Raw genomic sequence first — 24,946 nt, 5'->3', positions numbered from 1 at the left:
CTCCTGTACCTTTCCATCTCGGTGCACCACAGTATGTCCTCCTTGTTGTCCATGTAGACGGGGAAATGCTCGTCTTTCCCCTGCTTCACAGAGTTGGAGCGTGTCGTTATCGTACGCAACTTCTCAAACTGGAATTAGCATCCAGAACCAAACACGCACAGACAGACACAAACAAACAAACCAACACACGCATCCCTTTTAATCCTACAGCCTACTCTCATTTTCAACAGCAGCTTTCTGTGATTCAGACACACAAATACACACTCTCTCACACAAACACACACACATACACACAAGTGGATACCTTGGCTGTGCGGCCATGCTCCAGGCACTCCTGTAGGTCCAGCTTGTCGTTTGCCATCGGTGTCAGAGGCCTGCAGTATTCAGAAAAGCACAACCTAAAGCAGAGCTGCATTTTTAATTCAGTAAGGAAAACTTGTAATCACCCCGCAGCTGGCTTTCCCACGTGTCCGGCTGCTGTCTGTTCTTTAATTGTTTCCGTTTTCTCATGCTTTCAAACTCAATACTGACATCATTGCTCTAATCCAATCATCTTCTTGTACACCTTCTCCAAGTCAATCACCCTCCACACTGCACTTCTGCCTTTTTGCCTCTCAGACGCTCATTAGTGCAACCCACCTCCTCCCCATCTCCGCCTCATCCTGGTGACTCAGAGCTCCATCCAAGCCTCCATCTTCATCTTCATCTTCACCACCACCAGTGTCTAGACTCTGGGGGGTCCTGTCCTCTAATTCCTGCTACTACTGAGATTTTGTTCTGCTACGATGGGTCATCGGAGACTAATCGCCAGACAACTGTATTGAATTCTGTATCTCAATAAATCATGTTCAGTTCTTCCAAATGATCTCTCCTTACTGAAATAAAGCCAACAAACCTGTGGTGTCTGTGTGTTTGTATCACCTGGACATGCCGGGCAGGTTTCCCCAGAAATAGCGAGCACGGTGGGCAGCAGAAACCTCCTTGGCGTCGATCATCACTGGGTTACACTGGAGAGGAATATGAGGGTTATGTCATACTGCACCACGGCCCTGAAGACTTACTTTTGTCCTAACTAATGGATGGATAAATGGGTCCTAACAACCTTCTGTACCACAACTGAGAATGTCCTGTGGGGATGTAGTTGGGGGGCTTTTTTTAAATTTCACTTACAGAGTAACTGCTGTGGGTTTGTTTGCCGTACCTCTAGAAAGCGGGAGATGTCCCGTTTGTCGCTGACTCCCATAGCGACCACGTTCTCAAACAGCCAGAAGAACGGCCTCTCGTCGCCGGGTTTTGGCCGCGCCTCATGCAGCAGACGGTAAAACTCAAAAAACAACCGGCCGGTCCCCTCTGAAGAAAGACGGGGAAAGTTCAGCCTCTTATTTCATTTAGCACAACGAGCAACAAGTAATTATACGAGCGCTTCCTACCATAAAGTCCTTTCCTTGCAGGGTTGACTATGGAAAGGTCGTTGCAGGGGCTTCCTCCTATCACCAGGTCAAATGGTCCCCATTTATCGATCTGCCGGTGGAAACACAGCACGTTAAAGTTTACTGCCTTTAACATAATGTGAGGAAATTTTTCTGGTTATGTTGTGGTTTTGAGGAACAATAATGATTTCTCTTACATGTTTGCGAGTTACGGTGCGTACGTCTCCCACGTACATGATGCGTCCCTCGTGTCGAACCATGCCGACAGTGATGGAGTCTTCACACACTTCTGATGCAACATACTTTTCGACCTGGATGCCCAAATCTTTCAGCACCAGAAGACCTGACAGACACACAAACGTCATGCTAAAAACTCTTTAAGGGTGCTTAGGTTTTAAGATGGCGCGGCCACGTCCAGACGCCTTCCTGACTGCTCTGCACAGACCATGCACCTTTTTAGTTGTTTACTTATTTATTGCTTTGTTACCTAATGCATATCTACTGCCTAACAACTGAGGACTTTCAACTCAGGACTTTCCATACAGGCGCTGTGGAGAGCATCCTCACACAGAACATTGCATCCTGGTATGGGAAGAGCTTTGTTAAGGACCAAAAACGCTAACAGAACGCTGCTGCAGGGCTGCTCTCGCCTCCCTACAGGACATTTACAAGAGGAGATGCTGGTCCAGAGCAGCTCAGATATTGAAGGAACTGTCCCATCCCAGCAACAAACTGTTCCAACTTCTGCAATCAGGCACAAGGCTCCGCGCCATCCGAGCAAAAACAGAGAGGCTCAAGAAAAGCGAGTGACACAGGAGTCATTGTTACCACATTCGCATATCATGCCCGATCTTTCTGGCTTCACTACGGCACAAGACACTTTAACACCCCACTCACACAATGTACGTTCTCAGATTTATTCATTTGATTTATTTATATAATGTATATAACTCACTCACTTACTGCATGCACATAATGTCCTCTTTGTTTATATTCACTCACTGTATATAATGTTCTCTCTCTCTCTTTGCACAGTCGAGGAGCGTATCAGGTCACATTCCACTGCGTTTTGTACTTGTATGCATGTGAAAAATAAACAATCTTATTATAAATGTTTATTTTTAAAAATAGATATAAATCCTTCTAAAATACCCAAAGCTTCTAACAGAATGTGGTGAAACAACATTTATAGCATACAGCATTTATAACAAATACTTAAACCCGCACAGTCAGAACGCCAGGCATGGCCAATACCAGCTGTTCATGTTTGTCGTGTTCATTTTTAACTGCTTTGTCAACTTTGGGATGGATGAAGTAAATCTTACTTTGTCTTCACATTTCTGTTTTATACTTCCACTTAACCACTTTTCTCATTTACCATTAAATTCACTTGCTTTATTTTTGTCTTATGTGTATCTGTATTATTTTTTATTTCATTTTCGATGGCAAGCTCTTCAATGAAGAAGAGATTTTAATCTGAGAATATTGTGAGCTGCACCAAACTTTTTTTCTGCGACTTAAACTGGGTGGAATAAGGATGGGACAGGATATCTTTATATTTCTTTTTGTTTCTTATTTAAAGCAACACAGCCCGATTATGATGGCACTAGTCGTAAGGATAAAGGATCATATTAACCTGTTAATCAATAATTAATTGATGATGAGAATAGTGGTTAATTGCCGCTCAGCACTTACACACCTGTGGCAATGCCATCGAATAAAGAGAGGACTCTGATTGGTTGCCTCTTCTCTGCTGCAACTGGGGGATACAACTTGGCCGGCTCCTGAGAGAGTTAAGAGGAAGAGGAGATCAAATGAGATATCAAACTCTACAGTATGCAAAGGCAGAGAGCTTCTCTTTATCACTTTATTCCTGATAATGATCTGCTCTTTACTAAAAAAAAAAAGTCAAGAAGAAGAAGAAGAATATCAATAATTAAACGTGAACATGATCTGTTTTGATGTGCATTAACCTTCATGGATAATTGAGAGCTGACGAGCTCTGGAGCGTAACCCACACTGATCTCCAGATAATTATGTTTCCAGCTAACTGTAATGATTCACACTTCAAAGTTCTATAAAGGTTATGACAGGAGATAAGATGTAAAGTGGCAGATACATCAAATTTAACACAATTCATTGACTTACAGCATGCAATGTGAGCTTAAATAAGATGTCTGATATTCACAGGCTGCTGTAAGAAGAAATACAGTACCGAAGAGCAGTATGTTTATTAATACAATATAAAAGCAGCTTAATGAGCCGTCTGAATTTGATGTTACCACTTACACAGTGACACTTCGGTGTCATAGCTCCCCCATGCTTCATAACAGCTATTCTCAAACTGCATTTTTAAAAATGAAAATCTTTAAACTTTTAACAAGATGAACTTAGATGCAATATTTTTTTGTTTTTCCATTAATTCATTAACATTTTCACCATCAGCACCTGAGAGCTACTTCTCCATTTTAATTCTTTACAGAGATATAAAGTTTGAGTTTTGCTCACGAATGAGGAAAGATGGGAGGTTGACAGATGGATTGGCACACCACCTACAGTAAAGCCGATTCTCCCCTGGTGCACTGTGGTCAAGGGAGAGCTGAGGGTTAAGTGAAGGTGACGATTTACTTGGCCACGGGCTATTGGTAGGGATTGAAAGAATGAAACTTCAGCTACAAACTTCAGTATTATTCTCCAGACTCACTCCAGACTCTGTATTTATGCAGCCTTAATTAGTTTTTCATTAGTATTGTGGTTATGATAGCTAGCGTTGATCCATAAATTGCTGTGGAACTGCAGGTTAATGAATCCTGACAGGAATTCGGAGGCAGCACAGTTCACCCCCCCGCCCCTTAGCCTGGAGGAGGCTTTAATGTGTACCTGGTAATGATCTGGAGAAGTGGCAGAAAATGAATGAAAGGATGGTAATGAGGTGAGACACCTGTAAATGTTTAAACATCTGTTAACTGGCGGGAATCACAGACGCCCTCTTCGCGTTGTTGTTTGGATATGGGAACAGATTTATTGCTCGTCTATAAATGTGGGCTCGAGCTCGCAGCCTCTCTCTTCTACCGGGTCGTTCGGTTCGCTGGAACTTTGGTTGCTTTATTTATTGTTTTACTTGCACGTGGCTTATAACTGATAAACTCGCTGCATTAGTTATGTGTGGTAATTCTTTCCTACCTGTTGATCCTCGGTCGTGAGATGGCTATTTATTAAACTTGCAAACTGTAATCACAGCACATAATAAAGTTTATCTACAGTATATTATCTACAGTCATATGCAGAATTCTCTGGTGAATTTGCTGATTTCGGAAGTGAAAGTAAGAAAATATGTCTGCTTTTGGTTTCTCACACTGGCATATGTAAATATCTGGGAATCCCCTTACTTCTGAAACAATTAGGACTTCATTAACGTGTTAGATGTTATGATGGAGGTCTTTAATCTTCATTAAGACTTTCACAGTTGATAAATTCTCTGGTCCTTCAGCCTTCATGGTAAAGCAGAACAAAAGCAAGATATTAAAGTGCTTCCTGCCTGCTGTTTCCACCCTCTGACAGATGGCAGTTAAAGGGAACTTTGACACTCGGGATCTGGAAGAAACTATAGGCAACCTCATCACATGATATGAACGGCATATCATAAAGAGCAGCATCTGGACAGGACAGAGCTGATTTGGAGGAAAATGCAAAGCCATTTGACTGAAACCATCAAAGCAGCAGCACAAGATAAAAAGACACCTCAGTAAGTGTTTGTCAAAGAAGAAGAAATTTTTGGATTTGAAGCTGTGTAGCACCAAATGTCAGGAATTTTCGAAACAGATGTCTGGCAGTCGGTCAGCAAAGTGAAACAGAAATAAATCTGACTTCTACAACAGGTCAGTGATCCAAAGCAGATTTCAGAATCTGCAGCGAGCTACAAGGAGCACGAGCTGGAAAACCTGGATCTCCTAACTGTTCCACACCTCTTATTTTAAAAAAAGAGGCAATCATGCTTTTGAGGTTGTAGCTCCCAAATGTTAGAACAGCCTTCCTCAGCCTATCAGGTCAGCTAAATCACTGGTTTGTTTTAAACAATCACTAAAAGTTCTCTAGGTTAGCTTTTGCTTAATCTTTCACCCATTATTTTTGGCCTTTTGTTCTTCTGATATGTCTGTATAGGAGTGTGTATGCAGGACTGAAAGACCCATGTATTTGACTGTCTGTATGCATGTATGATATCTATATAGATCTCTCTTCATTCATTTAAATATGGTGCCACTTGTTTCTAGAAGGACTCACCTACATTATGAAAACAGTGTTAAAAACAGACCTGGACAAACACTTTTGCTCTTTAAAAAAATCACATAAATCATTTAACCTCCTAGGACCTGCCGTCCACATATGTGGACATCACATTTTGGGTTATTTAGACCAAAATACTCAATTTTGCTCTTCATGGGCCTGATATCCACTTACGAGGCCATTATACTGCTACTGTTCTATCAAAATTTTAAACAAATATCCTCATATGTGGCTCTTATTTTTCTTAAAAACAAAAATAAGGTAAAAAAAAAATCTGGTAATTCTTTGTTTTTACATTCATCGGGCCCCAATGTGACCAAATATCAAAGAGAAATTAAAAAAGCATGTCGTGGAAGAGTTCGGGTCTTAGGAGGTTAAAAGATGTGATAATAAAAGATTACTAATTTATCACCTCTCACACTCTTGACAACCATTCCCGACCTGCCCAACAAATACCTAACAAGGCAATTAAAGCCCAGTGAGTAAGGGAAATTGTTTTGTAGGAAGAGGGCATTCAAACTTACAAATTCCTGCTCGTGGTTGTTGGCAAAGAAATGCTGAAGTCTGCAGGGCCAGTCATCCCGCCGTCGCAGTAGGCCGTAGGTGCTGCGGGGTCCACACATGTAGCAGTTCCAGGGGTCTTCTTTGATGGCTGCCGCTGCCGAGCCAGCCCCGACCAGAAGATCCACGCACTCCACACAGAAACACCTAAACGCACACACAGCAATTCATCATGTCTCATGTCTATTTACCCGCTCATTAATATGTCTTTGTCAAGTAATAATTTCTCTCCGTTCCCTGTCACCTATAGACTGGACTTAAACGAGCTAAACGTATTGAAAAACGTGAGCTTGTAACTAATTTTAGCAACTATCATCCAGTATAGAAAAAAGACATTTATTCCATAATATTATAGGAAAATATTAAACTCACTTTCTTACATGGAACATGATGATTAAAGACAATTCGGCATTTATCAAATCCTTCAAAATTTCTGCAAAATTCTGTCTTGTAACAAATAAAGTTCAGCCTTTGAACAGTGCAAGTCTCAGAGAAATTCCAAAAATAAAAAAAACTCATAGGCTTCGTCTCGAATACTACTGGCCTTAGTTAATATGTGAAATATTATAGTTCATGACAGTACAATTAGAAGAAGACTGAAAAAGTATGACCTGTTTGTAAGGGTTGCTGGGAGAAAGCCTCTTTTCTCTAAAAAGAACATGGCAGCATGGCTTAGGTTTACAAATTAAATCTGAAGAAACAACAGACTTCTGGAACAAAGTCCTTTGGACATTCAAGACCAAAGTGGAGATAACTGGCCATAATGCACAACACTCAACTTAGCATATCAGCACAAACACCCCAAACCTTAATATGTACTCGGTATACAAAAGTATTCTAGAGTCTGATGTGATGCCATCTGTGTGACAGCTAAAGCTCGGCTAAAACTGGACAATTCAACAGGACAATGATCCCAAGCTCAGCAGCAGCTCTACAACAGAATGGCTGAAACTTCCGTGAACGTGAATAACATTGTAAAGAACAGTGAGCCAAAATTCCTTTACTAGGATATGAGAATCTCATTAAGTCATACAGAAAACAAATACTTCAAGTTGTTGCTGCTTAAGGTGAACCTACAAACTACTGAAGGTGTTGAGGTGTACCTGTCTTTTTACAGGACTGCAGAGAGTTCTTTGAAAAAACCGCTTTGGACTGAAGCTCATTATCTTCATGTCTGATCCCTGCTCTGTTTGCAGTGAAAGGATTAGAGCCGAGATGCCAAAATCAACTGTGTACTCTCTTTTGAAATAAACAAATCCACATGAGCTTTGCGCCAATAAAGAAAGTCATTTATCACGTTTTGACATTTAGGTGTAAACTGTTTCTGTACATGTGAAATCAAAAACCTTAGCAGGACCTGAATGTGCTGAGAGAAGCTGCTGTTTGCCAACCCCTGATACTGACCTACAGCAGTTGTTGTTGCCACACATGAGCACTTCCCTGCCTCCACAGCAGATGGTGCAGTAGGACTGGTAGCCATCATCGTCATACTGGTAGGCGCACTCCAGGAACGAGTTCTGCCGAGGAGCAAAACACAAGGTTTTTTTTGTTTCTCCTTCTGTCCATTGAGTTTATTTTTACATGTCTGTGAACTACAACAGATTACCAATATGTAACCGATGTTCCAATAATATTGTCACTGCTTCCAAAACAGCTAGCTGCTTGGATTTTTCCCCTGGGGAAATGCAACTTCCACACATACTGGGTGAGATATTTGTTGTTGGAAGAAATTTATCATGGAAAAAACATTTTCTGGTTCCAGCTTCCCAAATGTGAGAATTTGAGACTCTTTGTATTATTTAGTATTGTTCTTAATATCTTTGTGGTCTGGATTGTTTTTTCATTCACTTCTGCATGTTGACAGGCAAAAATACTCAGTTAATAATAATAATAAGAGTGATTAGTTGCAGCCTTGGAGAGCTGTACACACAGAAACCTTCATGTTGAACATGCAGAATCTGAACATAACAGCTGAGATTTTGGGTATTCTGGGGCTGTCTGAGGTCTGTTTATACTCACATCGTGTGAGTTCTTTTGACCAATCACATGCTACCTGATTACCTGAACATAACCCGGTCAGTAGTAGGTTCAGTTTAAAATCACCTGGAAGTGCCAAATATTCACAGTTTGTTTGTTTTTTAAGTGTGATATAGAGTTAAAGCATTATGTTTTATATATGAGACCTTTAAAGCTGTAGCTTAATGCCACTGAATAAAGCTCTGCAGTAAAAGCTACAGCAGTGCAATTGTACGTAACATTATTGGGAAAACTTGTGATGCTGAAAAATCTATGAATATAGTCAAACTAATTTCACTAACTAACTCCTTCATCCACCTATGGGACAGTCAGATTTGACCACACTGAGAAACCTTTCATGTTTAACCTTTCATGACCAACCTGTGTGGGTTTCCTCCTGTGCTTCGGCCTCCTCTCACAGTCCAAAGACATGCTTGTTAGGTTAATTGGTGATTCTAAATTGGCTGTACATGTGGGTGCGAACGGTTGTCTGTCTATCTGAGTGCACGGCGCCTGTACAGTTTGGATAGACTACAGCCCCTCTGTGACCTTAGGCTGGATAAGCAATTAAGAAAATAGATGGATCCCACAATAATAATCATACTAAATTACTGCCTTCAATCAGAGAGAAGAGGGATTCTCACCTTGCAGCCCTGGCACATTGCTCCTACAAACAGAGGATGCTCCAGGGAGACATTGAGGCTTCCACAGGAGATGCAGATATCTGAACAAAAACAGAGAGAAAATACAGACAAACTAAATCTACAGCATTTATTAGTTTGTTCAAGTGTCTGTTTATATGTACTTTGACATTTTGTAGACAGTAAACACATCAGCTACTTGTCTAAAATGTAGGGACAGTTAAAAGGCCTGAATCAGAAGATGAGGCAGACTGCTGGAATAAGGTCTCAGCACATCTGCTATGCTAAGATAATCTGGGGCCGTATAGGGTTTGTGTGATTAAAATTAATAAATAATATTACAATAAAATGAACTCTAAATTTTACAGGACAGAGCAGAAAAAGTAGGAGTGATATGCAGTTGTTGGCTGGTCCAATTGAAGGCAGGTTATACAGGACTAGTAAAACTGATTTATTTTACTGGGTATGCTTAACAAGCGAAAGCTTAAGAATAATCCTTTATTCTTCTTTATTAGTTGAATTTGAGAGACAACTACAAACCAAATGCTGGTTGAAGGAGATAAAGCATTTTTAAAGGATCGTGTCAATCTTTGTTAATCCTTTATTAATATTTTGTGTCATGTTATTACTCAACTTTGAATCTTCTGGATCCAAGGTTAACCAAAGCTTAGACAAAAGAAATACTAGAAAGAAAATAAAGTATCCCTTCTTTGGTTTAAATATGAATGACGGTTAAACAACTGGAGATGCTTTTACCTTCTATATTCCTGGTCTTCTTTTTGATCTCAAATATAAGTCTCTCTGGAAAACAAAACACAAGTTAGTTCAAATACATATAAACGATAACAACAATACAAGTTTAATAGAAGGTATGATATTATCAGCCTAGTGTGGGTTTAAAAGAAACCAGAATATTAAACAACAATCAGTGTTTTTGTTTTACATGCTAAATGGACAAAATAAAAAGAAAGGTTTTTTTTTTAATTTATTTCAATTTCTATTATTTTTTTTTGTATTTTTACCTCTGGTCCCTTCGTCGATCACCTCTCTGATCTTTGCTTTTTCTTGCGAGTTTTTGCGTGGTTTCTTTGCAGGTGGAGGTGTGTACGCAGCCTCAGGCTCCCCCCACATCTCTGGGTACACTTCCTTATATGGATTTTGTTCCTCTGTAGGGATAGGGGCATGAAGTTAACACATGGACACATTAAATGAACTAAAGCTAGGCAATGTTTGTACTGAGAGAGATCCACACAGCTTTATGCAGCGTACCTTTGATAACTGATAAATGTTTTTGCTTTCAGCCCCACTTTTCCTGTCAGTAATGACAATTTCTATATGCTTTAGATATTTTAAAACAAATCAAAAGACAATTCTGATCTATCAGTTGTTGCAGTAAATATTCTTTTTAGGATAAGGGTCTTTTCTACATACACCCCACCCCCCCAACGAAGAAAAAAAACAGCAGAAAAAGATATAAACATCTGTGGAATAAGATAAGACAGACACAATATGCCTTACGTGGATAGGAAACCCCATAAGAGCTGGAAAAAACCCTCCTTAACAGAATAATTAATACATTAATTATGAGCTCATTTGTCTTGTTTTTCTGCCAGTGGTGCGGCGACTGAAATGTAACAAGTGGAAGAGAGCTGGAGAGATCAATATAACATATAAAAGATGGCTTTCACTTTTTTAGATCTTGAAAGGGAACTCAGATGGTTATGGTTGTTAAACATACAGACGGGACTGAATGAAATATTTCATAATTAGACTAAACTGATGATGATGATATCTTTATCATACACATAAACTAAAGAGACAGAATCAGCCAGGCAGGTAAATTAAAACTGCAAAGATTCCACTTTCAGACCTTTTTATTACAGTGAACCTCAAGTTATCAGCAGCTGCATATTAGCAGCGTAGCATGTAGATAAACCACATTTTTGATTAGATAGTTTCTCTATCACACAGATAGTTAATCACTGCACTAGGTCTTTACTGCTATTGAACTCAATTCCAGTGTGTTGTATTACTGATCGATGCAGCGGTGCGTATCACACAACTGTGGTGCAAGATGAACGCTGATTCAAATGTTTATATAGAATTAAAGCGGACTTTCTTTAGAACTTTTAATCATATTTTGATTCAGTTATCCAGTGTGTGACCCTCTGGAAAACTGCTGATTTTTACTTTACACTGTGGCTGAACACAAACTCAGCTTTGGACTATAGTCAGAGGCATACATGGATCCAGACACTTTTTCACTAATTGTTTTCGTATCCAAGGCTAAATTCGTGTGTGGAAGCTCCAACAGTGTACAGTTGCTTATCACAGCCAACATCTTCTACAGCTGTCTTTGATGTCCTTGTAGCTAAATGCTTTACATGTGCAGTGCTGTGAATGTCATGGTCAAGACTGCAAAATAAAAAATGTTATTCATCAACAGGTTTGTATGCCTTTAGCTTTTCTTTATCATAGACCAAAGATGTGAAACATGAGTAAAAATGGCCCTGAAATCTGTCATTTCTCCACTTTTTTCAATAAAATATCTTGCTATTTCCTTTATTTTGATGCCAGCTTTACAGCCTTACAAAATGGGCACAGATCAAAAATAATACTATTAATATTACAATACTATTATTGTTATTTTGCTCACAAAACCTCTACATCTCAAGGTTTTGTGCTTTTCTCCACCCTCACGATTAAACTGTAATGTTCACTGAATGACAGCAGACCCCGAATGTGAACGTTTTCAGAGTACACTCATTTACATTTATTAAAGAAAGAAGATCAAATTAAGCTCAAACTGAGTTAACTGAATTAAAATGAGTTTAACGCCTCTGGTATAGATAGTGGGATCTACAAACATGACCTGGTTCAACTGGCCACCCATACTGTAACACTGCCTCTACCATGTTTGACAGGTGATATGTTATGCTTCGGCTCATGAGCCGTTTCTGTCCTTCTCCATACTTCCCAGTCATTCTGGTGCAATTTAACCTTGGTTTCATTTGTCCAGATACTTGTATTTTAAGGTTTCTACAAAGTCTAATCTATTCTTCTTGTTCCTGGGTGTAACCAGTGGTCTGTGCTTTGTTGTAAATCCCATGTATCTCCATTCATCAAGGTGTCTCTTCATTGTAGACTGACAATGATATGCCTACCTCTTTCAGAGTGTTCTTATTCAGTTAGATGTTTAGTTGTCTTCTGGGGTTTTTCAGGCAAGAGTAATTGCTAAATTCAATGTAAAGCTTTTGTTAAACCCCTTGAATTAAAGCTGAAAGTCTTCAAAGAGGCAAAATTATAAAAGTGTGTCACTATCCAAGTACTTATGGACCTGAGTGCATTTACAGTACACAGAACATAGCGTGGCTCCTACAGTTGTAAACAGGTAATTTGCTGTGCCCAGTTAACAATGATGGAGGTGGTGTTTGTGTGAGAGAAGATGACATACCCTCTGGAGGGTCCAGTGATTGTGGACCAGCGGGCAGGAAGCCGGTCATGGCCCACTCTATCATCTCTCTGGTCTGAAGATCCACCCCCTCTGCATCATCACTGCCATCACAGGAAGGAACTGGCCTCCCCGCCCGGACGCTGGCCACCTAAACATAACATACACAAGCAGTCTAAGTTATGTATATACCAAAGTTTCCGTATCATTAATTGGAAATAGAAGTGATGGGAGTGATGGAAAACAGTTTTTCATGTGGCTCCTGTGACGAGTTAAAACACTAATGTGGTTGTAGCATACGAAACACAGTGGGTGCCACTGAAGCTTCTCTCTCTCACTTTTTCACCAAAAACAAACCCCACACAAAATTATAGATTGCACTGCTATTACCCACATGTTACCACTTTTAAATTGTGGGCAGATCTAGATGAGAACACCACCTCCACAAATGCAAAATAGCCAACCAGGCTGAGCGCACAAGAGAGGAATGACTCTTAGACCAGCACATTCATATTTTTGGCTTTTTCAGTGTTTGATTTCATCCTGAGAGATTTATAGTTTCCAAGCCTATTAACATCAACATCAACCATCTACACACTCAGAGCAGAGGTTAAATAGTGGGTTTGTTACCCGCAGAGCCTCGAAGATGGCTTTCCGGTACATGGACTGTTTGTTGTAGGTTGGCTGGTGGAAGGCAGATGAGAAAGAGCTCAGGGGCATCAGCTTCTCCACACAGACCTACACAGTGAAGGAGGAGAGCCACAAATCATCATCAGAAAAGAAGATACCTTGAAATCTTTAAAGGATGGACTTATAATTCTTTTAGAGAAGATTTTAGACTTTTAGACTTAAAAACTTGGTCGTAGCTTACTAAATTCTCAATGTTCAAAATTCACAAAAAATAAATTATTACACTTTCCCAAATGTCAAATTTTATCAAATAATTGTGAAAAAATTCATAGAAATTTCAGCCAAGGAACTGTAGCTTCAAAGCAGTCTACCACAGAAGATAGCTGAGTATCATATTTCAAAGATTTTAATTGACTGACAATATCTCCATATGTTATCGTCTGTAATTTTATTTGTTTACATTTGCTGCACATCTCTTTCTCCCCCCTTCAGAGGCCTTTACGGTGAACCAGGACTTGAGTCTCATTGCAGTAACTTCAGGTTTAACCCTGGATTCTTCAGGAATTACTTTATTTCTGCTTTATCCTGTTTGCCTGGGCTTGTCTGGGCTTCTCTGCTTGGGCCCAGACCTCCCTCTCCCCAGCCACCTCCTCCAGCTTGTCTGGGGGAACACCAAGGCATTCCCAGGCCAGGCGAGAGATATAATCTCTCCAGTGTGTCCTGGGTCTGCCCCAGCCAGTAGGCGCCCAGGAGGCATCCTTGTCACATGCCCGAACCACCTCAGCTGGCTCCTTTCGATGTGAAGGAGCAGCGGCTCTACTCCGAGCCCCTCCCGAATGGCCGAACTTCTCACCCTATCTCTAAGGGAGAGGCCAGCTACCCTTCGGAGGAAGCCCATTTCCACCGCTTGTATCCACGATCTCGTTCTTTGGGTCACTACCCACAGCTCGTGGCAATAGGTGAGGGTAGGGATGTAGATCAACCGGTAAATTGAGAGCTTCGCTTTTACACTCAGCTCTCTCTTCACCACGACGGACCGATGCAACACCAATCTGTCTGTCGATCTCCCGCTCCTAACTTCTCCCGTCACTCGTGAACAAGACCCCGAGATACTTAAACTCTTCCACTTGGGGCAGGAACTCGTCCCTGACCCGGAGTGGGCACTCCACCCTTTTCCGGCTGAGGACCATGGCCTCAGATTTGGAGGTGCTGATTCTCATTCCCACCGCTTCACACTCAGCTGCGAACCGTTCCAAGGCAAGCTGGAGGCCATCACCCGATGAAGCCAACAGAACCACATCATCCGCAAAAAGCAGAGATGAGATCCTGAGACCACCCAAGTGAAAGCCTTCCGCCACTTGGCTGCGCCTAGAAATTCTGTCCATAAAATTATGAACAGAACCTGTGACAAAGGGCAGCCCTGGCGGAGCCCATCACCCACCAGGAACGAGTCCGACTTATTGCCGGCTATGCAGACCAAGCTCTTGCAACGGTCGTATAAGGACTGAATGGCCCATAGCAATGGGCCAGGCACCCCAAACTCCCGGAGCACCTCCCACAGGACACCCCGAGGGACACGGTCGAATGCCTTCTCCAAGCCCACAAAACACATGTAGACTAGTTGGGCATACTCCCATGCACCTTCAAGTATCCTTGAGAGGATGAAGAGCTGATCCAGTTAATATATAGATATTTTCCTTAAAATTGTTGCTGTTACATAATATTTGTAGGTAGGCACACTTACTGGTTTCAATTATTATCATTTTTATTTGTAATTTAATTGCTCTCCACTGGTTAGGACTACTGGTGTTGCAGCTGAAAGACTAACACTGTCCCACACAACAAAACCATGGCCTGCTTATATTTAACCAACAGTTTAATTTAATTGTAATTATAGTACATTTTCTCTTGAGTGCATTTTATTTTTAGCCACCACTACATCAGCATCAGCACTACAACATCAGATCTGTCTAGCCGTAGCACTAATGTTACTCACCACAGAGAATTTGCCATCACCAAACCACATTACCCAGCGAGTGCCGTCTGCAGCTCGACTCCGGCCGCTCATCCACCAGGAAACAATCCTGCCGGGCCACCAGGAGAAACCTCGCAGCTTTCCAAACACCAGAGTCCCGATGCCAAAGCCCCGACCATCCTGTTGGCACACACAGAGAAAACAACTGATTTCTAACTGATTAAATAGCTGCTAAACTGAATATTAGAGTCTAAAAGTTAGATATAATGGAGGAAAATTGCACTTAATCCTGTTTCCTTTCTATGAGGCATCTATGAGGGGTTCTTTTGGCGAGCACTTTGCTTTAGGGACTAAAAATGTAACGTTTCCTCCAGTTTTAAAAGAATGATGAGTTTCTTAGCTACAGAGTCATCAACTCAAAGGCTTTTTAAAACCCTTTTAATATCAAACAGAATATAATTTTCTTTGGGGGGGGGGGGATTACAACATACAAACAATTTAATCAGTGTTTCACAGAACATGAGCTGCAGCCATATATAGATTACTAAACAGGGCTTCCTGACTCCTTGGGCCCCTGGGTAAGAGCTTCTGTATGATGTTGTGTTAATATTAATGGAAAGATATACTTTATTGATCCCACGAGGGAAATTGTTTTCTGTTTTTTTTCAAAGTCTTAGAGTTCAGTTAACTAACTACAAAAAAAGGGCAAAAATATCCTACAGAGATGGAAAACAACCTCAAAAAACACCCCCCCCCCAAAAAACATCTAATCATAAGTCCTCTGGAAAATGAGGGGGGGGGTCTTTTACTTGTCCACGCTCAGAGGTGGACTCTCTCACAAGTATGCAAGTGACCAACTCATCTTGGCCTCACCAAATGTGAAAACACAGAGAATACCTGCACTCTGTGAAAAGTGTGCTTCTTAATATTGATCACAGGGCCAGATGAAGGTGTGTCATCACTGTAATCCTTTAGTGCTTCAAACATTACCTGCAGCTGTCACTGAGCGTCCATTTGTTCTGAGCTTACGGTAGTTGTCATGTTCTAAACTTTCTTTATATACTACTGAAAAACTATGTCTTTTACGTCTGCCAGGACACGATACAAAACTCTCGGAAAGTTTTTATTTTCTAAACTTTTTTAAAGTGAATAAAGTCCTTGAATAAGGAACAGTTTTCCTGTTTGCCAACGTGAATCAATTTTTTTGGTTTTCCCAACTTTTGACTGCTGTTGTTGACTTTATTCAGATTTATTCATTTAGATAAGAGTTCTGGCCATGAGGTTAACAGTAACATTTTTGGTTTGGAACACCAGATGCCCTCCTGGTATAAGCCTCCCATTTGTCAATAGGTGGGGTTCATGTTTCCTCCTGGTTTTGGACTGGGTACCTTTCATGTGTTAGGCAAAAGTACTAACTCCACATTTTGTACATACACTAAACTTTCAAGTACATTTAAGTTGCTAGGAATCAAGTGTCTAGGGGTTAGTGCAATAATCTAACAACTGAGCGGTCCCTGGTTTGCAACTGGGAGGGATCACAAACCTAACATCATTCACCAGTGTTGCAACCTAGTGTGCAATTAATGCTGGTTGCAGGCCTGAGAAATGGTAGGTTTCATCTGGTGTAAAAATCTCAGTCAAATGAAATATGTGGATCAATCTCCGGCAGGAAAATAAAAGAGCAGCTGAATGTTGTGAAGGCAAAGTTTTATGTTGCTGGCACTAAAATTTATTTCATTTCTCAACAAGAATTTCTGTTTTTTTAAATATAGAAATACACTCCACTGAAGCAATTTTACAGTAATATTGTAATTAGGTGAACAAGGACCTTCAAGCTGTTGAACTCTTATCTCTGAGTAAAGTCAGCAAAAACAATCAAAAGCTGAGAAAACTCGAAGTACTGAATCATGCTTCTTCCGTAGTCTTTTTTTCAGTGTAGCAATGACTGATAAAATACCCATAAAAATCACTACTACTTGGCCTCTGTGTATAAAGTGTGGCCCGATTTTGCATTCATTGGATTCATATTAAACCTACAAGATTGGCTGATGGATTATAACCTATTAAAAGAAAACATATGACTAGCTAGTTCTTGCTAAAACTGTCTACAGAAGTAAATAGAATTTATTCAAGAAATTTAAAAAAAATCAGTATTAATTGTTTTAACATAAATGGGATCATTTTAATTAAAAGGAGCCTATAATTAAAACATAAAATGTGTAAAATGTAAGAAACTTTCCGTGTGCACTTGTTACAGCATCTTAGTCTTACAGACTGTTCTCATTTTGCTCCTTGATTTATATGGCAAATTCACTCTTCATCTGTTTCTCTGTGTTTCTTTTTTCACAGTGATTTTGAGGCATCATTCTCTGTGTTATTTACCTTTGTTTCACTTGCACTCCTCACCCAGCCCCTTGTGATGTTCCCTGCTTCGCTGATTTGTTCCTCCTTTGCATTTGTTTTCCTTAGCTTTAGTTAGTTTACCTTTTATGCTGAAATATGGCCCATTTTCACTACATGTATAACAGTATATAAATAACAAGAGACAGTTATCAAGTACATTGAAACTAAACAGGTCAAGGACATCAACATCAACTCAAAGAAAACAATGCTCAACCCACACTTGTCTCTGTCAGTCAAAACGGATTTGAATTGATTAAAATGAATTAGCTTATTTAATTTTTCAAGCTTCTGCAGATTGTTCCACTTCTGTAGAGCACAGTATATAAAAGCCAGTTTCCAGATTGCAGTATTAGCAGAATATTATCCTCAAGGACCAAATAGTCCTAGGACCTAGCCTAGTGTGAAATTGATCTACAGTTAAACAAAGAAACGTAAGATTCCCAGGAAGCTTGCCAAGAACTACTTAAATAAAACACTTTTCTCTTCTCACTGTCACCAAACTTCCTCATATTGATCTTGAAGATGTGTTTTAAAGCCATGCCCAGTTAGGAACCTAAAATTAAAATATTATACTGCATCAATAGAGTTTAAAAATAGAAGCAGAAGAATGTGTCTAAATTAGTAACAGATAAAATACTCACTGGACAGTTTTCTTGACTGGGATTCTTTCTATAAAATAAGACTTAGTTCATGACATTGTTTTTGAACCATAGTCTTACATCAAGCCAGAAATGTGTGTGCACATATGTATTCAGTTGTCACTCTTTAAATTGGTGTGCAAATAGAAATATTCAGTTGGTTATCACTATCTATCTATCCATCCATCCATCCATCCATCCATCCATCCATCCATCCATCCATCTATATATATATATATATATTTGCATGTTATGGAGTGCCTGTCATCAGAGGGCGCTGTTGTATGTAAAATAGCATTGACCGTGTACAGGTGAATTGTACTGTTTCTGACCTTTACTCCTAAGCTAATTGTTAAATGTGAATAAAAGTGGTCCTAGAATAAAACCCTGTGGCACACCTTTGTTAACACCACCAGACATCATCCATAAGCCACACTTTGTTTTCAACAACTGAGAAAATCCGCAAACCAGCTTGATTTTTCATCCAATCGAAAGAACCTGATGATTGACAACATTTAAAGCCATTCAAAATAAACACTATTATTTCACATCACCAGTAAAGTGATGACAGAAAATGACAGAGAGGGAGGAGGAGAAGCAACAAATGTTCCCAGCCAGACCGGAGATGAGTCACAGTGACACTCCCGGAGCTTTCAACTATATCAACACCACCTATTGTACATGGTCGGCCTAAATGAATTTAGTATCCCAAGTTTTCATGTTCAATACTGTTTTATCATTTTAGGTAATTCCGATCATGTTGGTTTAAAAGGTGAGAGAATAAAATTAAAGTTTGAAACTAAAGTTTTGGTGAGATTTATTCTGTGAGCTCCGGCTCTTAAATTGCAGAACAAACTCAGATGTTTTAAACTGACCACTCAATCACTTACTACCCACTGTAAATTATTCACTACACAGTGAACTAATCAGTGAACAGATGCAGACAGCTGTTGATACATGCATGTGTCACTGCCACAGAATTATACCCCTAATTATCTCTGCCTCTAAAACAAAGGAAGAACATTTGGACCACATTTGTGACTACTGACACTTTAGTGTTACTACGCTCTGTAATTGGAAAAAAATCTCACTACAGCATTTAAATATACATTTGTAACACATATCATATGCGATTTTCAGACGAACTGTCTTAAGTTTAACTCAATTTTAAAGCCCTCCAAAAAAAGGCGTCAGAAATTCACAGAGTGTGAAGGTGTGGCCAGGCTTGTTGTATGGAGGGAAAAAAAGAGGTTTAAGTCATAGAAAAAAAGCTGTAGGAATGAGTGTGACTGGGTGAAAGCATCTTTAGTACATGGTTGAATGTAGTAAAGGTTCTTTAAGTGCTCAGTAATAAGCATGTTATAGTTTCATGCCCACAAGGCTGCTAGTGTTCACTGTCATCAAACAAGCACAAGGCTTTTTATTACAATGGACCAACTCTGCATGCACCCTTCATGTGGACCTCAAAGAAGTATAAAAAGAATGACACACTAGTGGCGTCTGGTCTGCAACAGAGTATTATTAGATCCACCTTTTGGGCTTTTCTAAAATACACTGCAGTGCATCTGGTGAAGTCTGAAGCAAGAAATACAAGTCGGTTCAGCAAGCGTGAATCTGAGCCTCGAGCCCGGAGGATGTATGGGATTGGACCGAAAATGACAGCCAGAATCTCTCACCTGGTATTCAATCTCACTGGGCGTGGCCTGTTCTCCCCTGGCGACCGGCTCGGGTGTCACGGCGACCGTCGGAGAGGCAGGGTCTGTGTGTTGTTGGGAAGGGGGAGGGGCAGGGCTGGCGGGCTCCTCCTCTTTCTGAAAATCAGCTTCTGAGAGGTCATCCATCATGTTTATCTCTGCCTCTCGGTAGGCCCGTCGCTCTGCCTGCGAGAGAGAAAGGATACTTTTATTCCATCAACATTGTTTGATGCACAGGTGTTGATTTCACAGGATGACACAGGGGAAAAGTCCTTCCCACAAGAATTAAACACAAATGCCTTTAACACTTTAATAAAAACAAGAAAAAAGCATGTTCCCAAAATATCAATTATGAGATAATAAAAACACTGATTTCTTTGTGGCATAGCCTCTCCTCTGGTAGATGCGAGTACATGCTGGCAGGTTGATAAACATGATTGAAACAAGAGAAGGTGGTCAGATAATATGTTTTTTTTCTCCAACTGTCTCAAAAACAAGCAATTTATTTTAGTTTAGAAATGCTAATTTTCTAGATACTCCTCAGAAAAGTTGCCTAGTCACTTATATACATGGTTCCTAAACATCACGAAAAGATGAATATCTGAGGTTTTTTTTTTTTATAACTGTGTGGAAAGTTTTAAACATGAACAAAGCAGCCTGATATCAGTCAGAGGGAACTGAACTGACTTGTCCCACTCTGACTCACACGGAGGAGAACAGTAGATTAAATCATATCTATACTTGTCTTGAAAATCTGAGGTTAATTAACATTTGGAAGCGAATACAGACTGACTGAAGGCTTTAGTGCCTTATATTCCAGTACACATCAAACTGTGGAGCCTGCTTTTGACTTTTCTACTAAATGCAGAATCTTAAAAAAAATGGTGCGCTAAAAGTCACTAAAGTCTCTGATGCTCAAAATTTCCTGGCTAGGAGATCCGGTCTGGTGTTAAAAGTGTCACCTCATATTCAAACTAAATCTATGCCCAAAATCTTTTAATTTTCTACCTGCCCAAGGCTCTTTTTCAAAGGATGGTTTGGCAAAGCCATGAGGTAATACCAGCATTATCTTACAAGAAGGAAAATGTATAAAATCTTGTATTTGAAGTAACTGAAAGTTTTAATCAAGTTAAAAATATCAGGAATTAACAAGTGGACACATTGACAACAAATTGTTTTTCAGCTCAAGTTAATATTTATTAGGCCCTGGAAAAATAACTGTAAAAATGTTCCAATTTTTGACCTTATCTGAGTGTAAGAACAAATTAAAATTCCTATTACTAATTTCTGCTCCATGTCAAAATTTCCAACACCAGACTCACCATTTATATCCGACCTTTTGTCAGATTTTCCTTTGGGCAAACCTCCCACATGTACGCATATCCTCCTCCACCAGTACTGATATCATTAGATAATAGATTACTCATTCAAATGTTTCATCAAGTAAGACTTCACGTTTACAACAGGTTGTGTGGGTTTGCCATTTTGCTTTTGCTATTTTACTGAGAGTAGAAATATGAGAAGAATGAGAATAAAATGCAAACAAAGGTCCCTGGCTCAATGGTTTCTTTGGCAAGTGAACAAGCAAAAAACGTTTCTACTGAATACTGAAGGCAGCATTTAAACAAATGCTTTACTATTTCAACTTTCTACCACAAATCAAGCAGTCATTTCAGACAGTCCAAAAAGGTCAAATTCAGCTGCAATCCCAACAGATCAGAAGATCTCAAAGCCAGGCCAAATCAGCCAGGGGCTCAGCAAATGTCCCTCCACAAACTGGTGTGGTAAATTTAACTGTTTAAGTTGCTTTAACCTGCCTACAATTTTCGCACAACTGCAAGCCACATTGGAACCCACCTGGGTCTCACAAGAGGGACATAAATTAGGCAAGTGGAAGCATCAGTCTTCTTTTTTACTCTATTTGTCCTGAGTGAAAAATGAATATGAATGATGTGAATAATGTCAGGTTATTTGAAATTTTAAACATTGTAAAAGTAGGTAAATAATAAACACACATAAATGGATATAGACCAACATAGCTTTGAGTTCTGATATAGTGAATAAAGAGATTCCAATCAAGATAACTATAGGTAACTAATATGAGCTAAACTCAAAATATTATTTAATTATTGTACACATACAATTCAGACAAAAAAATGACTGACTATTATTACTTGTATTTATTTTTTACTATTTTTTTTTAAAGTTTGGACAACAACAACAGTGTTGCTCTGATTGTCATCGTCCCAGGGTTTTGTAAATTTGGGATTTTCATTGACTATATTTGAGTTTGTATTTTATGGTTCTTGTATTTGTTTGTTGTCCACCTTTCCCTCTGTCTCTGTCTTCATGTTTAGCATGTGTCATTTGGTCATGTCATGTTTTACTGATATATGAAGGCTAGTCTTCTGCAGTGTCTTACTCTAACTTTTCTTCCTGCTTTTCTCTCGCCTTTGTCAATTACATCCAGTAGTGTCTCCCACCTGTCTTCGGTTCCCTATCAGTCCTCAGTGTGTGTATATAGTGCTTACTCTGTTCTGTCTTCTGTCATGTTGTAAGCTTAGAGTATATGAAACTATCAGTTTACTTCCTCCTTGTGTCCTGGTGCCCTTTTCCTCACATCCTGTGTTCATTCAGTTTGGTTAACTGTTGATTGGTGAGGGTTTTTTTGTTCCTATTCAACTCTCCACACAGCTACACTGTGACATGAATAGCACAGGTTTAAGAATTTAAACAATAACACCCAAACTCAAAAGAAAAAAGTGACTCTAGAAACTTTTGAAGATAGTTAAAAAGATGACAGCTGACTGGCAACTTCATCAGCTATTATGTACGTTAAAATCTTCCCTGCATATTACTGTCATTGATCATGTCTGGCATGCCTGCGCCTGTCGAGGACATCGTCTCCTCCTCATGTGTGTTTCCCCATCTATGATAACCTTTTTGTTTTACTTCTGCTGGTCCGTAGCCAAACACTGTCCTTCGAGGAGGTCTCATAACTGATGCTTTTTGTGGTTCTTTCTAGCTAAAGTGGCGGCCGCTCTAGATCAAGGCCCTGCTGCCTCGAGCTGCAGGAACAATCCTTTAATTGTTCCTCTAAACAGGAAGTGAGTGGGGAAAGAGGGTGCGGTGGGGAGGGAGTTCAGTGGGTTCAACTTAGGAAGGAGAGAGAGAGAGGGAGAGAAGACAAAGAGCAAGAGAGTAAATAGGATTATATCATAAAACTGGAGAATACAGCACAGACAGAATGTGCAGCTCTTTGAATGGAAGTCAGGAAGACACAGAGCTCAGATTTTCAACTTAGAGTTGACTTCATTGTACAGCAGTTGTGACCAATTACAATATCATACTATAAAAAAAAACACGATTAAAAGTACAAGTCTTGTATTCATACTTTCCCTAAAGTACAAAAGTACACCAACCCCCCCAAATGTGAATGAGTTTCATTATTAGTTTAATAGAGAGGGGGTTAAGTAGTTTGAGCTGTACTTTTATATTTTAGAAGTCAATGATCAGCTTTGTGTATAAAATCCTTGGAAAAAAAAACCATTTTAATTCACTCAGACTGGCCCCTAGGCCCTGATCGATGCCTGTGGTTGCAAAAAGACTTGAGGTCTATGTCAAATCAGCCCTCAGCTCCCTTTATTTATGACCTCAATAAAAACTTTCCTGATGATTTTATGGTCTCAGTCACTAGTTTCATGTGTTACTGAATAAAACCTGATTTTAATTTTGTAAATCACAGCACCCATTAGAGTTTAAAAGGAAGATAAATCAGGGTCTGGTTTACCCTTTGATTGACAATTCGCTACTGTATGAGAGTGGAGTGTTGCTCGATTTCTAGTTCGATCCATCCCTTCCTTTTTCAAAGCATTTTGTGGTGGCTGACGTACTCATCTCTGGACTTCAACAGGAAAAGCCTGACGTCACAGTGGCTACAATCATCTTTTATAAACACTCCACGCTTAGACTCTACTGGACTAGCTTTGCATGACTCAAAGTTCTTTATTTATCGTCTACTGGGCCTTGATGTTGCCCGTCATGTCATCCTCCAATGCAAGATGTTTTTATCTCCACTCCCCTTAGAGATTAAAGGTTTAGATATTAGAAATTCGAGACCCCAGAGGACAAAAATGTGAAATAAAAGCAAAGAGATGGAAAGACATACAGCAAGGAGACACTTTAAAGTGGACATAGCTACATATTTTCCTTCTTGTACTCCACTTAAGTAGCTTTGCATGATTCCTAAAACAACGTAATCCAGTTTTTTTTTTCCAACTAAACCTTAAGGAAGCCCCTCAGTTCATTATTGTCTATTTCTGATGTCATATATAGCCAAGAACTAAAAAAAAAGTACAAACTCAGTGTTTATAGCAGTCTGATGCCTGAACTTTGGGATTACATGAACAGATACTGACATTGTTATTTAAAGGTTTGGTCACATTTGAGATGAGAAGCCACAATAGTAAAAGGATGTATATGAAATTTTCCTTTAGAGTATTGGACAGGAGCACACTGGTCTCCAAATTGTAGTGAAAAGAAAAAATAAGTAAATATCAGAAGGGCACTTAGAAAGCACAGACCTCAACCAAGGCCATTTTTAAATAAAATAATCCAGGTCGGCACCAAAATAGTAAAGGTTCTTTTTTTCATGTTATACCTCTCCTCAAGTTTCATGGAAACTGGTAATTTTGCACATTTCATAACATTACAACCTAAAACTCATAATTGTACATAAGGATGGCATTTGAGTAAGCACAGTGCCCACCTGTGATTATCAGTAATAGCTACCTGCAGAAAATCAAACTTCGGTGCTGAAAGATGACACAGTAATGTGGCTCTGAGTTGAGCTCTCAACTTAAAAAAATTAAAAAAAACTAACCATGTGCTCACTCCTACAGAGATTTTTATTGACCTAAAATCTTTCTAACACTAAAGAGAACCATTTGTTTGTTACTGGAGCTGATGTGGAAACCAAAATGTAATGAGACCAAAGTGTGAAACAAACACATTCTGCTGCATTCCCCTAAATAGAAAAAAGAAAAGGAGAAGAATGGTGAGGGCTACTGATGGCATAAATTCACGTGGAGGAGACAGTTTGTGACGGTGTTCTCCTGAGTATGACCCCGAGGTGAGAAGGTCACTTTTTCTCACTCCTGTTGGCCTCTGACCTCATAAAATCCTAATCAGCCTGTTACATGGATCATAGACAAACCACACACA

The 24,946-nt window shown here is 39.6% G+C and overlaps 1 protein-coding gene across 8 annotated transcripts in view; it reads right to left on the bottom strand.

The window, feature by feature from the left end:
* Positions 1-24,946, bottom strand: part of LOC134643295 (DNA (cytosine-5)-methyltransferase 3A-like) — a 101,624-nt gene that overhangs the window by 9,136 nt on the left and 67,542 nt on the right. For 6 of the 8 annotated variants that reach the window (XM_063495586.1, XM_063495592.1, XM_063495587.1 and 3 more), the window contains 16 exons: positions 19,706-19,909; positions 15,010-15,168; positions 13,014-13,121; positions 12,387-12,534; positions 9,955-10,098; positions 9,689-9,733; positions 8,936-9,015; positions 7,680-7,792; positions 6,239-6,422; positions 3,130-3,214; positions 1,628-1,773; positions 1,431-1,521; positions 1,202-1,350; positions 922-1,007; positions 305-374; positions 10-128 (listed from right to left, as the gene is read on the bottom strand). In XM_063495586.1, the coding sequence (XP_063351656.1) occupies positions 10-128; positions 305-374; positions 922-1,007; positions 1,202-1,350; positions 1,431-1,521; positions 1,628-1,773; positions 3,130-3,214; positions 6,239-6,422; positions 7,680-7,792; positions 8,936-9,015; positions 9,689-9,733; positions 9,955-10,098; positions 12,387-12,534; positions 13,014-13,121; positions 15,010-15,168; positions 19,706-19,909 (1,931 nt within the window). The remainder of the gene's footprint in view (positions 1-9; positions 129-304; positions 375-921; positions 1,008-1,201; positions 1,351-1,430; positions 1,522-1,627; positions 1,774-3,129; positions 3,215-6,238; positions 6,423-7,679; positions 7,793-8,935; positions 9,016-9,688; positions 9,734-9,954; positions 10,099-12,386; positions 12,535-13,013; positions 13,122-15,009; positions 15,169-19,705; positions 19,910-24,946) is intronic. The other 2 variants (XM_063495590.1, XM_063495594.1) reach the window with 1 other exon arrangement.

The sequence above is a fragment of the Pelmatolapia mariae genome, linkage group LG15, assembly GCF_036321145.2.
Source record: "Pelmatolapia mariae isolate MD_Pm_ZW linkage group LG15, Pm_UMD_F_2, whole genome shotgun sequence".
In the NCBI taxonomy this organism is placed as follows: domain Eukaryota; kingdom Metazoa; phylum Chordata; class Actinopteri; order Cichliformes; family Cichlidae; genus Pelmatolapia; species Pelmatolapia mariae.
The sequence above is the reverse complement of the archived record's forward strand: the minus strand, read 5'-3'. Positions and strand labels throughout refer to the sequence as shown.